A 16,343-nucleotide genomic window follows, 5' to 3' on the forward strand; every position below is an offset into this window, starting at 1 on the left:
AAATGACCCACGGTTTTTTGCTGTGCTGGTGGAGGCATTTTCTTGACTGAGGTTCCTGCTTCCCAGATAACTCTAGGTTATGTCAAGTTGACAAAAAAATCCCCAATACAATCAGGTAAATGGATGGAGCTGGAAGCATTTGTTCTAAGTAAAGAAACCCAGAACAAAAAAGTAAAACATCAAACATCATATGTTTTATGTCACTTGTGGATGTTAACCTTAAATCTTCTGATATGTGTGTTACATTTAGAATACCCATAGAAGTCAGGTGTGATGTTGTTGAAAGAAGTATGTCACTAGGGGTGGGCTTTGAGACTTCAGATACTCAAGCCAGGGTCAGTGCCACTGTCTTTTCCTGCTGCCTGCTCATAGGGATGTAGAACTCTCAACTGCCTCTCCAGCACCATGTCTGCCTATGTGCCACCATGCTTCCTGCCGTATTCATAATAGATTAAACCTCTGAACTGTAAGCTGGCCCCAATTAAATTCATTGTTTTTTGTTTTTTTTTTTTTTTTTTTTGGCTGTTCGAGACAGGGTTTCTCTGTATAGCCCTAGCTGTCCTGAAACCCACTCTGTAGACCAGGCTGACCTCGAACTCAGAAATCCACTTGCCTCTGCCTCCCAAGTGCTGGGATTAAAGGCGTGTGCCACCACTGCCTGGCTAAATTCATTCTTTTGTATGAGTTGCCATGGTCGTGGAGCCTCTTCACAACAATAGAAGTCTAACTAAGACAATACCTAATACTAAAGACATTTCAAAAAATTCTATGGAGACCTTCTATGGTAGAATCCCCCTAACATCTGTACATACACATATATAAAAAGTTCAAAGGGTTTATCTCATAACAGGGCAGCAATGTCTCTACTAGACACCACTGGATAGCAAATAAAAAGCCCAGTGACCAGAATGAGTTACATTTTTACAAGTTGAAATCAAGGGAGGTCTTAAGAAACCCCAAACAATTCATACAAGTTATTGCCAATGCTTTTGGTTACCTTTCAAAACTTGGTGGCAAGACCCTATTGCTAAAAGTGGCATATACATCTGAGTCATTAAACATGGAAAAATCAAGCTGTTATTGATCAGGATGCTTCATCTATACTGGCTAGTTGTCATGGTACTAGAAGGTGCTATGCAAGTTATCACAAGAGAAAAGTAATCACCAGTCTTACTTAGTTGTGTACTCTGCTAGCTACAAAAATGACCTGGCAAGACACATTCACCAGAGCAATAGTGCCAGAAATGTGATAAGAGTAATTAACCACTTTCCACCTGGATTTAAGGCCTACGTCACAAGTTGAAACCCATTTCTTGCAGTGTTATTGGGGCTTAGAATCTATCACTAAACAGGTCATCAATAGTAGGGGAGAAGTTACTATTATTACTTTTCTAAATAAGCATAATATTAAACTGACTCCTAATGATTTATCATTATATCCATAGATGAGTATATAGGTCAGCCCTCATCACAGAAGCTTCTTTTTCAGTACATGGTGATTAACACAGAGACACAACTGATCAAGGTGCAGAGGAGGAGAGACAGGAGAATGATCAGCCCTAAATGAGACATCTGTATTATAACCACACACACACACACACACACACACACACACACACACACACACACACACAAATGCTAGGAGAAAACTGCCAAGAGACATAAGCTATCCTAGCTGAGATCTTGTATTTCTGGTGCTGTTTACTTTTGGGGGGAAGGAGGAAGGGTTGTCACAGAAGCCTTCAATGTCCCTCTTTCTCAACTATGCATCTGCAATTTTTCTGATTGACTCAAAATTAAGAGTCTTTAAGAGTAACACATAGGGGCTGATGAGATGGCTCAATGGTTAAGAGCACTAACTACTCTTCTGAAGGTCCTGAGTTCAAATCCCAGCAACCACATAGTGGTTCACAACCATCTGTAATGAGATCCGACACCCTCTTCTGGTCTGTCTGAAAACAGCTACAGTGTACTTATATGTAATAAATAAATAAATCCTTTAGAAAAAAAGTGGGGGGCTGGAGAGATGGCTTGGCAGTTAAAAGCACTGACTGCTCTTCCAGAGGTCCTGAGTTCAAGTCCCAGCAACCACATGGTGTCTCACAGCCATCTGTAATAAGATCTGATGCCCTCTTCTGGTGTGTCTAAATGCATAGATAAAAAGTCATTCAGTGAGTAGAAAATAAATTGCTGTAGCAGCAGCATTAAGTTATATAATGTATATGAATATACATAAAATCAATTACAAAAAACACTAATGCTGTATCAATGACCACAAAGCTGAAAGTGGCAAAATTACTGTATAAAGTACTGTAAAGATATAGTTTGGATTTTTCATATATTTCTATTGATTCTTTGGGAATTTCACATGATATACCCTGATCATGCTCCTTTCTCAGTCCTTCCATGTGTGCCTCGTCCCTTGTGACTCCCCAAACATAAAAATAAAAGTAAAACAAGTCCAGTTTGTGTTATCTCTATACTCACTGGAGCATGGTCAAACTCTCAGTGGCCTGCCCCTTAAAGAGAAGTGAGTCCTTCCACTCCCACACCCCTGCTGTAAGCCTTCGGTTGTGGACAGGTACTTCAGCATCTTTAGCCCACTTTCTAAGAGTTCTCTTCAATGCTTGCTGTTTAGGCTGTTACTTTGGGGGTAGGGGAAAGGGAGAAGGCTTGTCACAGAAGCCTTCCACATCCCTCTTTCTCAACTATGCATCCGCAGCCATCAATATCACTGCAAAAGTAGCTTCCTTATTCGTTACAGTAAGAGGTAGCTCAGATCATGGTCTTTCATGTGGTTTCTGGCAAAAGCACAGACCACAAACACTGCCCTCAGCTGCAGAAGGACCACGGATATCAATATAGCCTCAGGTGGCAGCACAACCCAGGGACATCAACACAACTTCTGACTGCAGCAACAACCATGGATATCCGCATGGCTTTGCATGGTAACATGGGCCACAGGCTTCAACAAGGCTCCCAGCCATGTCAGGACCACTGACCTACTTGGCCCTCAGTGGCATCATGGACTATGGACCTCAGTATGGCCTCAGGTGGCTACACAGGCCACTCACATCAGAATGACTCCCAACACAGGCAGCAAAGCCCAAGGCTTCAGTCAACAGCCCAGACCACATACATCCACATGAATTACAGGATTCATCACAGCCTGGGGCAGCAGCATGGATCACAGACGTGAACAATCATCTCTAGTAGCATCGTGGACCACGGTGGTCCTTCGCAGAGGTCCAATCCAGGAAATGAACCATTCCTCATCTCGGCCTCCATCATTGCCCAGAACCAGGACAGTTCCGCAGCTGAGCTAGGTGGCATGTTTAAGGGCTCAGTCTGCTTCTGTGTAAGCTCAGGGCTGTTGTACACAGCCCAGCTGACTAACTGGGCAGCTGTCAACCCCAGGACTCTCTCTCTCTCATCTATCACTGCCTTTGTGTCTCTAGTTCCACCTCTCTTCAAAGCGCACTTACTACACCCCTTTTTCTCTTTCCCACCTCTCCATCATATACTTGTTCATTTACTTGTTCATTGTAGTGGTGCCTACCTCATGAGGAAGGTCAGGGGGCCTGGCTGGCTTCTACCCTCCACCTCCTGGAATGAAATATATATATAAAGTATTATATATATATATATATATATATATATATATATATATATATATATATACTGTCTTCAGATACACCAGAGGAGGGCATCATCAGATCCCATTACAGATGGTTGTGAGCCACATGGTTACTGGGATTTGAACTCAGGACCTCTGGAGGAACAGTCAGTGCTCTTAACCACTGATCCATCTCTCCAGCCCCTCCTGGATTTTTTTTTAATTACACAATGTTTGTGGAAATAGTTTTTTTTTTCTCTTATTGCATCATGTTCTGATTAAAAACGAAATGCTTGACTTTGGAGGAAATTTTAGACATTGAAGAAGAGCGTATTCATTTTTGTCATTTTCACTGTTGTTTTAAGCTTAATATATGTGCTTAATGGCTAGGAGTGTGTCACAGAAGAGGAGGCTCCTCTAACTATGTAGAGTGCTGTGCATGAGTGTGCGCGTTCGTGCATATGTCTTTAAACTTCACATCACCTATGTTCCATATAAACCTTTTCCAGTCCTCTGAAAAGCATCCTTCTCTTTTAGTCTCTAGTGCATACTCAAATCAGAAATAGGAAGGAGAAAATGAAACTAATAGTAGTTGTCATGTCTGCTGTAAGTTGTGAGTTGTTATTAATCACGTTTGCCATTGGGTGAAGTTTATAATAATACAACAATAAAATAAAAAGAATACAGTTTTCTCTTATAAAACGTATTTTTTGCCATAGGAGTATGATTTAATAGTAGCAAGCTTGTGATGGTCCTGAGTTTTATATATAGATATAGATATAGATAGATAGATAGATAGATAGATAGATAGATAGATAGATAGATGATAGATATGTGTGTATACATGTATGTACACATATGTGTATATATGATATATATTTGGCATCATAAAACAATGTTAGGAATTATGTTAATACTCTTTCATCTCCGTACTTGGGAGGATAAGGCAGGGGGATCACTCCAAGCTGGAAGCCAGGCTCTAGATTGTGAGTTTCAAGCCAGCCTAAGCTATAAAGTGCTACCCTGTCTCAAAAAAAGTATGAGAAACGAAACAAAAATGTCAGTCATTAATCCCAGCACTGAGAAAGGCACTGGTAAAGTGTTTCTTTTTGCTATTATTAACCTTTCTGTCTCTTGCTCTCTAACGTTTCTGAAGCCATGGGAATAAAGAAGAATTCTCCTGCAGGGGAATACAACTTGCTGTGGATTGGTTTCTAGACAAAGGCCATAAAGATATCACAGTATTTGTACCAGCATGGAGAAAGGAGCAATCCCGCCCCGATGCACCCATTACAGGTATTATTTTAAATTAAAATAAAAAACTTTTCCTCGAGAGTCAAAGCGAAAAAGCTAGTTTGGAGAGAGGCAGATGGTCCCAACTTAGATAATTGCTTTTCTAAGTTAAGTATGCTTAAAATGTCTTTTATAAAAATGATCCATATGAAACCACCCTTGTTTTGTGGTATGTGGTATGTTAAATAAAATTTACATTTGGAAAACGACAAATCATATAGTTGGAAAAATAGAATGTTGTTCTTATGGTAATCTGCACACACCTGCAATCCCAGCACTCAATAGACTTAGGCGAGATGATGATGAGTGTGAGGCTAATCTGCTCTATATAGTGAGTGACAAGGCAGACTGATCATAGAGTTTAGACAGTAGGGAACAAATAGGGTTATAAATATAACTGATTTTTTTCAAGAAATTAAAGGTTACATGATATGCAGGCAGTCTTATTTTGGATCAGAGAAACAACTATGGAGTTTTCAAGGTGGGGGTAACAGAGGAGAAAAAAACCCAAAGACAGGAAAAGCCAGTTATTGTCTGAGACAAAGATGCCTCAGCGGCTAGGGGCAGCCCCAGTTCTTAAAGCTCCACAAAAATGTTTTCATTTTGTTCTTTTCACATAACAAAAAAAAATAGAGAATAACAATAAATGTACAGTAATACACTTCATTGGATTATGTTTGACTTTATATTAGTGCAATTCTAAAATGAAGATTTAAATATTCCTTTCTGGAAGAAAGAACTCATGAAAACAGAGATGCCTAATCACAAGACTGGTGCTGTGTGCCTCATGCTGGCAGCTCAGTCATTGCATTTCCAGTCCACATAAGATGTGCTCTGTATAGCAGTGAAGAACATGGAGATCTCGGCCTCCTGATCACCACCATCTCATTCCTGACCTAACTACTCCAAAAGTACAGTGAGTGGGTGGTTAAGTTCTGTGTTGAGCTGTCTGCATCTGCAAAGCAGGCCCAAGCTCCAGTGTGAGAGTAAATCTCAGTAAGTACTGTTCAATCCCAGTAAGCAAGTTTTCGCTCTTAAACAACTGGGTCCAAAATAGTCAGCAAGATGGCTCAGCAGGTAAAGGCACTTGCTGCCAAGTCTGATAACCTGATTTGAATCCTTGAAAACCAAATGGTGGAAAGAGAACTAACTCCCACAAATTGCCCTCTGACCCCTTTACACACACACATACACACACACACACACACACACACACACACACACACTCCCACAGATTGCTCTCTGACCCCTTTACACACACACACACACACACACACACACACACACCACACTGCGCAACTACTTAAATGTTATAGCTTGTTGTCCCACCTCAGTTTTGTCTTTCTTTCAGACAAAATTAAAAAACAAAGTCTTCCTGAGTGATGACTTACCCTCCCTACAGATACAGCCTTTGCTATTTCTGAACTTAAAAAGTCAAAAAGCTAGGCTAAGGATATGGATTAGTGGTAGAATACTTGCCTGTTCTGCTCTTGAGTTTGGGTTTCAACCCCAGCACCACAGAGGAAAAAAATCTGATGCTTCAAAACAAGTATCAAGAATGCTAGACTAAGCTGTGTTGGCACACAACCTGTTATCCCAGCTCTTGGGCCACGGACATGGAAGAATCTGAAGCCTCAGGTGCTGCATAGAAAGACTGCCTTAAACGATGTTATACCAAGTGTTAGTTCTTACTCTTGGTGATTCTTTTTAAATTAAATGTGTTGGAATCTAGGGTTGTTTTTTGGTTTTGTTATTCGTTTTACTGAAAGAAAAACTTAAGTGTGAAAGAGAAGATGGCTTATCTAAGGTCACAATTCTATTTAATATCACAGTCAGAAAAGTAGCACACTTGTTCTCCAAGTAAAAATAAATCATTTATCTAGTACTAATTCTTGTTTTGGTAATATGGGGAAAACACAGTTAATTTCCAAAGATGATTTCTACTCTGTGGCATAAACATATTTTGATAGATCAAGATATTCTACGTAAACTGGAGAAGGAAAAGATTCTCGTCTTCACCCCATCGCGAAGGGTCCAAGGCAGAAGGGTGGTCTGCTATGATGATCGGTTCATAGTCAAATTGGCTTTTGATTCTGATGGCATCATTGTGTCCAATGATAACTACCGAGACCTTCAAGTTGAAAAGCCAGAATGGAAGAAGTTTATAGAGGAACGGTTGCTGATGTATTCTTTTGTGAATGATAAGTGAGTTTCTTTCTAAACAGTTGTGTATAAATTACTGGTAGTAATGCATTACATTTCAATAAACATATATTAGACGCTGTATACCATGAATTGTGCTGGTTTGCTCTAAAGATAAAAGACTGAATAGGAAGCAGGATTCACCATCAAGGGGCTCAAAGTATATGAGAAGAAAGGTAGAGAGAGGGTAGAGAGAAGATAATGACAGGATGTTTGAAATTACTTTGTCTTTTGAAATGAATTTTGTAGAATAAAGAGGGCTGCTGGGTATGACATGTGAAAGGAACACTATGAATAAATCAATAAAGGTATGAAAGTGGCTACTGTACTAGGAGAAACCAACATTCATTCCAGTGTGACTGCTGCAGATAGTCCATTAAAAAAAAAGATGCCCAAGGAAATAATCCTTTCTGTGTGATCAATTAGAAACAAAGGGAAGAAATACTGTTTTAACAGAAGATATATGGAAGCTGGAAAGCACAATTAGAATGTTATGACTGCAGTACAGGCAAGGGAGAAGGAAGGCCTGAACTATTAGAAACCGTGGTAGGGACAGAAAGAAAGACATTCACCTCTTGTTGGCCTGCTTTCAGATTTATGCCACCAGATGATCCTCTTGGACGCCATGGTCCGAGCCTTGAGAATTTCTTAAGAAAGAAACCTGTGGTTCCTGAGCATAAGAAGCAACCATGTCCTTATGGTGAGTACTTCTGGATAGAAGTTCTCTACTAAGGGAAGCACACAGATTCTCTGAATAGTTTTCCTTTTCAGATTTCTCTTTCAAGTGAGAAATCTTGGTGTATCCACTTTCTGTGAGTGAAAATTTGCATTCTTATGTACTCTCACTTAGGTACACAAAGAATCATCCTAGAAACTGCACGAGGAAAGGGGAACTAGAATTGAAGGTGGGAAAGAAAGAGTTGTCATTTGTTAACATACCAAGTTGGCACTTGTTAGATGCCTAAGTCCTGAGTGATGTTGCTGGGAGTAAGGACATGCAGAAAGTATAGCCTATGGAAATAGAAGGAACACTTTCCAAGGGGTGACCCCAAACATCATATTCCTTAGGCAGGTGACTATGACTTCTGTCAACTAACTCTACCATTTTCCTTCTAATTTGTACTTCAGTTGCCTCCACTTCATTTCATTTGTATATTTAAACTATAGCTTTCTTAAGTATTATTTTGCTCGTACCAAACCCCCCTGCTACCAAGTTTGTGAGCCTAACCATGCAACATGAGCTGCTTGGTGTGACACTATTTTAGATGTTTGAGCTTGTTGAATGATCACTTGTTGAGGGCTGCGGTTTTGTTTTGTTTTGTTTTCCTCAATTCATATGTATTGTCTCATTTCATCATTACAATAATCCTGTAATATAGACATGGTTATGAAACTAGTTTACCAGAGGAAAACGAGCCCCAAGAAATCGTCATTTGTCCAGGTTACACAGTGAAGGACACAGCTGGAATCAAAACTTAGCTCTTACTGGCTTCCAAATTTGTGCTCCTTGCACTGGATCATTCTGCTTTCTGTTCCTCTAGGCTGCCTCAGATTATGCCTAAGAAAAATTGTCCATCACCAGAAAAATAAGGCTAGTCCACAGCTGAGCTCTTAGCTCTTAAACTGCAGTTTCCTCCGAAGCGTTCCACTTAACTTCCTCTCCCTTCCCAGTATGTGGTGACTTCTTGGTGTTGTCTGTCTCTCATCTTTGTGGAGGGTTAATTTTCTGCTTTAACCCCAAACAGTATAACTCTAACCTGAGTGGTCAGATTGTTAGGACAGTTTCTGGCACAGAGGGTTACGCCACTATGAAAGAGAGAGTCTTATTCCAAGGCATTATTTTTCAGGCAAAAAATGTACCTACGGCCACAAGTGCAAATACTATCATCCGGAGCGGGCCAACCAACCCCAGCGTTCGGTGGCTGATGAGCTCCGCATCAGTGCCAAACTGTCCACAGTGAAAATAATGAGTGAAGACACCCTGGCCAAATGTGGCACAGGGATGTCTACTGCCAAAGGTGAGACAACCTCAGAGATCAAACGTGTGGCCTCCAAGCGCCAATCAGATCCCAGCATCCGGTCTGTGGCTATAGAGCCTGAGGAGTGGCTGTCCATTGCCCGTAAACCTGAGGCCAGTTCTGTCCCTTCACTTGTGACCGCTTTAAGTGTCCCTACAATCCCTCCCCCCAAAAGCCATGCAGTGGGTGCACTCAACACCCGTTCAGCCAGCAGCCCAGTGCCAGGGTCCTCCCATTTCCCCCATCAAAAGGCCTCTTTGGAACATATGGTCAGCATGCAATATCCACCTATCCTGGTTACCAACAGCCATGGCACCCCTATTAACTATACTGAGCAATACCCAAAGTTTGAGACCATGGGGGACCATGACTATTATTCAGTGTTAAGTGACTTCTCCAAACTGAGCATCAACAACATGCATAATCATGAATATTATATGGCTGAGGCAAACCAGGGGGTGTATGTTCGGAATCCCGGCCTATGTACTGATAGTCACATGAGCCATACCAGGAATGACAACTATTCCTCTTACAACAACCTGTACTTGGCTGTAGCTGATGCCCATCCTGAAGGCACTTTGAAGCTGCACCGCTCAGCATCTCATAACCATCTTCAGCCTTTTTCCCATGGTTACCATGAAGCCTTAGCGAGAGTTCAAAGTTATGGTTCCGAAGATTCCAAGCAAGCACCCCACAAGCAGTCAGTCCCTCACTTAGCTGTGCATACCCAGAATCCAGCAACTGGAGCACACTCTAGCTGTCCTGGGGACTACACCATGCCTCCCAGTATCCATCCTATGGGACCCTCCCAGCCAGGCCGGGCTCTGGTGATGACTCGAATGGACAGCATTTCTGACTCCCGCCTCTATGACAGCAACCCCATGAGGCAAAGGCGGCCTCCTCTGTGCAGAGAACAGCATGCTAGCTGGGACCCATTGCCTTGTACAGCCGACTCCTATGGATACCACTCCTATCCCTTAGGGAACAGCCTCATGCAACCGTGTTATGAACCAGTCATGGTAAGGAGCATGCCTGAAAAAATGGAGCAGCTTTGGAGGAATCCTTGGGTTGGAATGTGCAATGATTCGAGGGAGCACATGATACCAGAGCATCAATATCAGACATACAAGAACCTCTGCAACATCTTCCCTTCTAACATTGTTCTTGCAGTGATGGAGAAGAATCCCCACACAGCAGATGCTCAACAACTGGCAGCCTTGATTGTTGCCAAGCTCCGAGCTGCACGTTGACATGATACAGGACTTGTTCCTTTACAGAAATATGAATATTATTAATACATTGATACTATAATTCTAGTAAGTAATAATTTGTGTTGTGCGTTTAAAATTACAGAGTATTTCTATCTTTTAAGTATATAACAACTCTGTGAGGTAGATCTCAGTAACATTTGATTTTATAGAGAAGGAAACAAAGATTGATGCTACCAAATGACAGTCAAGGCATACATACACCTAAGTTCTCTGGCCCAATGGCCCATGCCCTTTTCCACTAAAGTGTGGAGATAATGAAGGACAAAACCCAAGAGGCCTAAGTCCACAAGAAACCCCAAGGGAACTCATTGCCATTATTTTCTCTCCATTTTCCTTTTTAGTTTTTTGAGACAGGGTCTCACCTTGTAACTCTGGCTTTCATGAAACTTGCTATGTCAGCCTGAACTCAGAGAGCCACCATTCTCTGCCTGCAGAGTGCTGACATTAAAGGTGTATACCACCACACCCAGCTACCAGTATTCTTTCAGTCACACATTCCATATTATAAAGTGTGGATCATCTGTCCAGTTTAGAAAGCAAATACATGAGGATCAGAGTGGATTGTGAATTAACTTTTAAGGGTTTTGTTGTTGTTGTTGTTGTTGTTATTGTTGGTTTCTCGAGACAGGGTTTCTCTGTGTAGCTCTGGCTGTCCTTGAACTCACTCTGTAGACCAGGCTGGCCTTGAACTCAGAAATCCACCTGCCTCTGCCTCCCAAGTGCTGGGATTAAAGGCGTGCACCACCACTGCCCAGCTAAGGTTTTTGCTTTTTTGTTTTTTGTTTTTAATAGAAATATTTAAAATCAAAAGTAATATGATTTTATTGCATGGGTATCTGATCATTCAATATCTTTAACCAAGTATAGGGTCACATTGAGGCTTCTAGAGAAGTAGATGAACCTTCCTCTTAGCAATTCTACTGCATGTATGAATTTACATATTTGGTTTCAGATGTGTTTGTCTCTCTGGTATCAACTTTTCTATAGTGACAAAATGGGAAGTTCTATACAGTCTATAGTTTACATCTGTATAGATCACACATACAACTTGATTTTGTCACATTTTTATAGCTTCAATTCGATTCGAAAGTGTAATCACATGGCGACATTGAAATTTTGCTTTCTTAAAGACCAGAGTCAAGCAGCTGTATTTCTTCTACATAGTTTCCTTAACCATATTTATGAACCATTCTTAGCTTTCAGAAAGTCTTTTCACCTTAGCAAATTAGGGGTCAGGCTGAGGCCTTCTGTAGAGGAACTAGTCTATGAGCTCATGCTCAACACTTAGAATGTCTATGATACACAAGTGCTAAAGAGCTGGACCAGGACCAAGGGACTTACATAACAGAATCTACTTCCCTTATCCTGGGAGGGATGGCATTAAGTGACAGCTACAGAGTTGGAAATTCTGACAAATTCCACATTACAGGACAACGTGTAGTGAAAGAGAGTGCAGAGGTATACAAGCCACTGTCTCTAGCTGTCCACCACTTGAGCAATAAGGTCAGTAATCAATAGAACAGAATGTCTTTAGGAAACCAAACCAGGGTATTTTCTAGGTGGCAAAAGCAGTTTCGAAAGAGGAAGTGTTCTGTTACTCACTTCAAATCCATGCAAAGAGACTGCACTGGATTAGCTCATACTAAGATGAATTATTAAAGAAGGTATGACTTTTGGGCCAGGCAGCACCATTTGCACAATTTGAATCTTACTCTAGGTAGAATCATTTGTAGCTACGTGCCTCTAGAAGGGGCATTTACTGTTTTTTTTTTTTTATTTTATTTTTAAGATGCATTAAATGAGCCCTCCTTTCTGAATTCACTGTATATTTCAACATTTTGAACCCTGACCAGCTCCCACTTTCTGAGGCTGGAACTTACTAACGTCCTTTTTCATGAGTTGAGAAGGCCTGGCCTTGGTCTTTTGTCTCTTCATGAGAAGGTGTAATACTGCCTATAAATGTTTCTTCCTGTGAAACACTCTGACTCTGAGGCTGTAGTCAGGGTTGTTTCTGGTGGTTTGATAATGGCTTCCATGCTGCTTTCCAGCTTTCTCTCTCTGTGAAAGTTGATGAATAGTACATCTTAATCAGTATTCACTTAGCCACGATTTTACATCTGTCTCTTCCTACCCTCTAATCATTCCATTTCCCAGTATACTGATAAAGTGTAACAATATTTTCTATCGAGTGGGCCCAGCAAACCTGACAGTTGCCTCTGCAGTGCTTGTTGTCTCACACAAGCACCTCTTCATACCTTGAACTTCTTGGACCTTCTAAATCTTCCCCTTGACTAGATCAGGGTATTTGACAATCTCAGAGTATTCCGATGCCTTCGTACAATTAGTTCATCTTCCTACCAATGACACTGCAGTGTCCATTGGCTTCCCAATTTGCGGGAAAGCCCAAGATTCGTCTTGTCAGCTGCAATTCATCTGGAATATGTTCATGTTTAAAATTCAAAAAAAAAAAAGTAAGCTCCTCCCAGTCGGGGGAATTTTTTTAAAGATAGCATATGGATTTTTTACTTTCTAAGAAAGGATTGCCTTTGTTCTCTCCTTGTAAAATGTGGATGAACCAAAGCAGCTAAGAGCAATGCCTCAAATAACCAGAAATGACCTTTCGTTGATACAAATTGTATCTCTTTTTCTCCTGATTGTATAGAAACAAATATACAAAACTCATCTTAAACTATGTTTAGTACTTAATTTTCACCATATTTGTGGCACTGTGTGTCACAGGAAAGTAGCCCAGGGGTCATGAGGGAGCTTTTATTTCCAAAGGGCAGTAGTAGTTTATAGACAAATACAGTTTTCAAGGCCTCTTTATTGTTAGATGCACAACTATTGTGTGTACAATCTGCATCATTGTGATTCTCTTTAGCCTATTAAATTTAATATGTCCTTGTAAAAGGGATTTTTATAAAGTGTCAATAGTAATACACCATATGTAAGAATCCTTATGGAGCTGTATAAATATGAATGCATAAATCCAACTTGGTTCTTACATTAGAGAAACATTTTTTATATCAAGATCTGCATACTTCTTGACTTTTCCATTTTTGTCTATAATTATAAAATAGCAAATAAAGAAGAGCATTGAGACCTCGGTAGCACCCTTCTAGGGGCTAAGTGTGTTGTCCTTCAGGAAACTTACCTCCAAGTACACAGCAGGGGTTAAGGCACAGTGTTCTGTGTGGTCTTCAAGAAGCAGCGGATTCTGTAAGAGGTGCTTTGTCATTTGAATTCCTTCACTGATTTTTCTGACCTCATAGCAAATCTGTGCCTGTCCAGGCCTTAGACTTTGTATTTTCTGATTTTTGTTTTCTTGTTGTGACCTTATTATTGTTGTTGTTTTCATTTCCACCTAAAGGAGAAATGTGACTCTGGCAGGGCATGATCAATCCAGAGCACCTTTTCTATAAGACAGCTCAAAGAAAGAGGAGCCTTTTCAAAGGTAACACGGAACTATTGAACTCGCTTAAGGTACCAGGTATGGAAGGGAGCATGACAGATGCTTTATGGAAATGGTCTGTAAAACTTTCTTCTAATCAATGAAGCATATGGCATGATTTTTTTTCTCCCTTTCTTATTCTCTCAAACCCTTCTAGTTTCTAAGAGACTACTTCTCCACAATCCCCCCCCCCTTTTTTAAAAAAAAAATAATCTCGGAATATCTAACCTTTATAAAACAATTCAATCATTAATATCTATTAATCTTTGTAACGTGGAACAGTTCGTTGTGAAGAGGCTCTCAGTTATCTGTGCTCTAAGTGTGCGAGTTTGTACAAGTGCCCTTTTGGAGGGCCAACAGTTCCAATAGAGTTTGTTTTGCTTTGTAAATCGGGTTTGGATTTGCACAGGGAAAGTAATGCCAAGCTGTCCAAAGAGCTCAGGTCCCCTCCTAACCGTTTTCTTCCACCTCCTCGTATGCTTCTCTTCAGGTACGAAACTGAGGAGTGCATAATGTTCAACCAAAACGGCACTAGTGTTAGTTTTCATTTGAAACCAGTGTATTTCTAGAACTTGCTTGTCTAAAGTAGTCAATGCCTCTGTGAAGACTCAGCATATTTGATATCTATTGTATTATAGCTAGCTATACACATAGGCAGATTGACTATTTTTTAGTCCTGGTTTGTGTATCATTGAGCTATAGTAATTTGTTTTATCCATTTGTGGGATTAAACAGTATTGTTTAATGGTTGTAAACTTTTTATAAAACCACTTTGGGTTCCTTGTTTGACCCAAACATAATGTAAGTCTCAATGACAAAATACACAGAGCCAACCTGAGGTGAGTGAAAATATAACCCTTCCCCACTTCTGTCCGCCTCTATAGTGCATGTGCAATGCTTTATACAATATTCTCACTCGCATGAATGTACTTATGACTTCATGAGGTTTTTATTTGTTTCACCTATAATTGTGATGAAAATGCTGTGTTGTTGACAATGAACTGTAAACCCATTTATTGCATAAACTTTGTCTACTAATCACTGGCGGCTCTTTCTTTAAGAACATCAGCAACAAGTAATAGCCCACACAGACATGCACACTCCAATTCGTTCCTGAAATACTAAGCATATGTCCTTTGGAGATACCCTGTTAAATAAACAGAGAGGAAACAGATCCCCCTCCCCCTCCCAGAGTTCACCTGAACTTTACCAAACTCTTCTAATTTTTGTGTGTTTCTTGTGGTTTTATGGATCAAACCCAAAGTCTTACAAATGCTAAGGAAGCATTCTACCACTGAAGTACATCTTCAACCCTTAGCTTTTTGATGAGGAAAAGCCTTGCTACGTACTCTAGACTGGCCTTGAACATCACAAACACACACACACACACACACACACACACACACACACACACAATTCGTATACAGCCATGACCTCTGATTTTGCCTTCCAAGTGCTGGGACTATAGGTGTGCTTGGAACTTTCACTTGGTTTTCTTTCCTTTTGAGACAAGGTTTGTATATAGCCACCACTCACATATATAAAACATGGTATGTTTCAGAAAAACAGTTCATTCCCTAAATATTTATTGAGGTCCTGTCATGTATCAGGCACTGTTCCACATTCTTAGGCGATAGCACCCAGTGTGGGATTCTAATGTTTTTTGTTTCCCCCAGAAAATATTTTTCATGCGCGCACGCGCGCGCGTGTGTGTGTATGTGTGTGTGTGTGTGTGTGTGTGTGTGTGTGTGTGTGTGTGTGTGTGTATGGTGCATACACATGTGTGAAAGTACGCACCCACCTGTGTGTGTACATGGCGGGGCCAGGAAACCTCAAGGGTTTTCCATTATTGCTCTTCACCTTATTGCCTTGAGACAAGATATCCTACTGAACTGGAGTCTCACCATTTTGGCTAAGCTGTCTGCCCAGACAGTTCTTGGAATGCAGCTGTCATTCCCTCCAGTGCTGGGATACAGCCATGCCTGGACTTTTATGCATGTACTGGGGATTCAAACTCAGGTCCTCAAGCACTCTTATCTACTGAGCCATTTTCCCAGCTCCTGAAAAGCCATTTTCTAATCTCTCCTGTTACATATGAGATAAATATCCTGTAGATTATGGCATGATTTGCCCAAGGTTGTTCCAGTTAAGTACTGGAGTATACCTGGAACCTGTGTCTTTCGGCATCTCAAAACTCCACTTTGCAACAAAATAATCACATCTTGTTGAAGTTATAGTCCTGGTTTTCTTCCTCCCAATCCCATGTTCCCAGAAATAAGATTCAAACTCAAACTATATTTACAAATACCTTGGCCATATAGCTAGGTTCTTCTCTTACTAGATTGTAATTAGAATAACCCTTATTTTAACCTACATTCTACCACATGGCTGCTTGCCTGTGCTCAGTTACCTTATGTACCTCTCCTCACATTTTCCCAGGCGGATCTTCCTGAGCCCGGCTCTATCCCAGAATCCTTTCTCCTTCCAGATGT

General features: G+C 40.7%; 1 protein-coding gene across 1 annotated transcript in view; it reads left to right on the plus strand.

Annotated features, from left to right (window-relative positions):
• The window catches only part of Zc3h12b (zinc finger CCCH-type containing 12B), a 188,963-nt gene extending 173,932 nt beyond the window's left edge, over window positions 1-15,031 (plus strand). Inside the window, exons 6-9 of the mRNA XM_021188089.2 lie at window positions 4,773-4,912; window positions 6,880-7,114; window positions 7,705-7,811; window positions 8,959-15,031. Of these exons, the coding sequence (XP_021043748.1) occupies window positions 4,773-4,912; window positions 6,880-7,114; window positions 7,705-7,811; window positions 8,959-10,379 (1,903 nt within the window). The 3' untranslated portion in view covers window positions 10,380-15,031. The remainder of the gene's footprint in view (window positions 1-4,772; window positions 4,913-6,879; window positions 7,115-7,704; window positions 7,812-8,958) is intronic.
• Window positions 15,032-16,343: the final 1,312 nt, after the last annotated feature.

The sequence above is a fragment of the Mus pahari genome, chromosome X, assembly GCF_900095145.1.
Source record: "Mus pahari chromosome X, PAHARI_EIJ_v1.1, whole genome shotgun sequence".
Classification (NCBI taxonomy): Eukaryota; Metazoa; Chordata; class Mammalia; order Rodentia; family Muridae; genus Mus; species Mus pahari.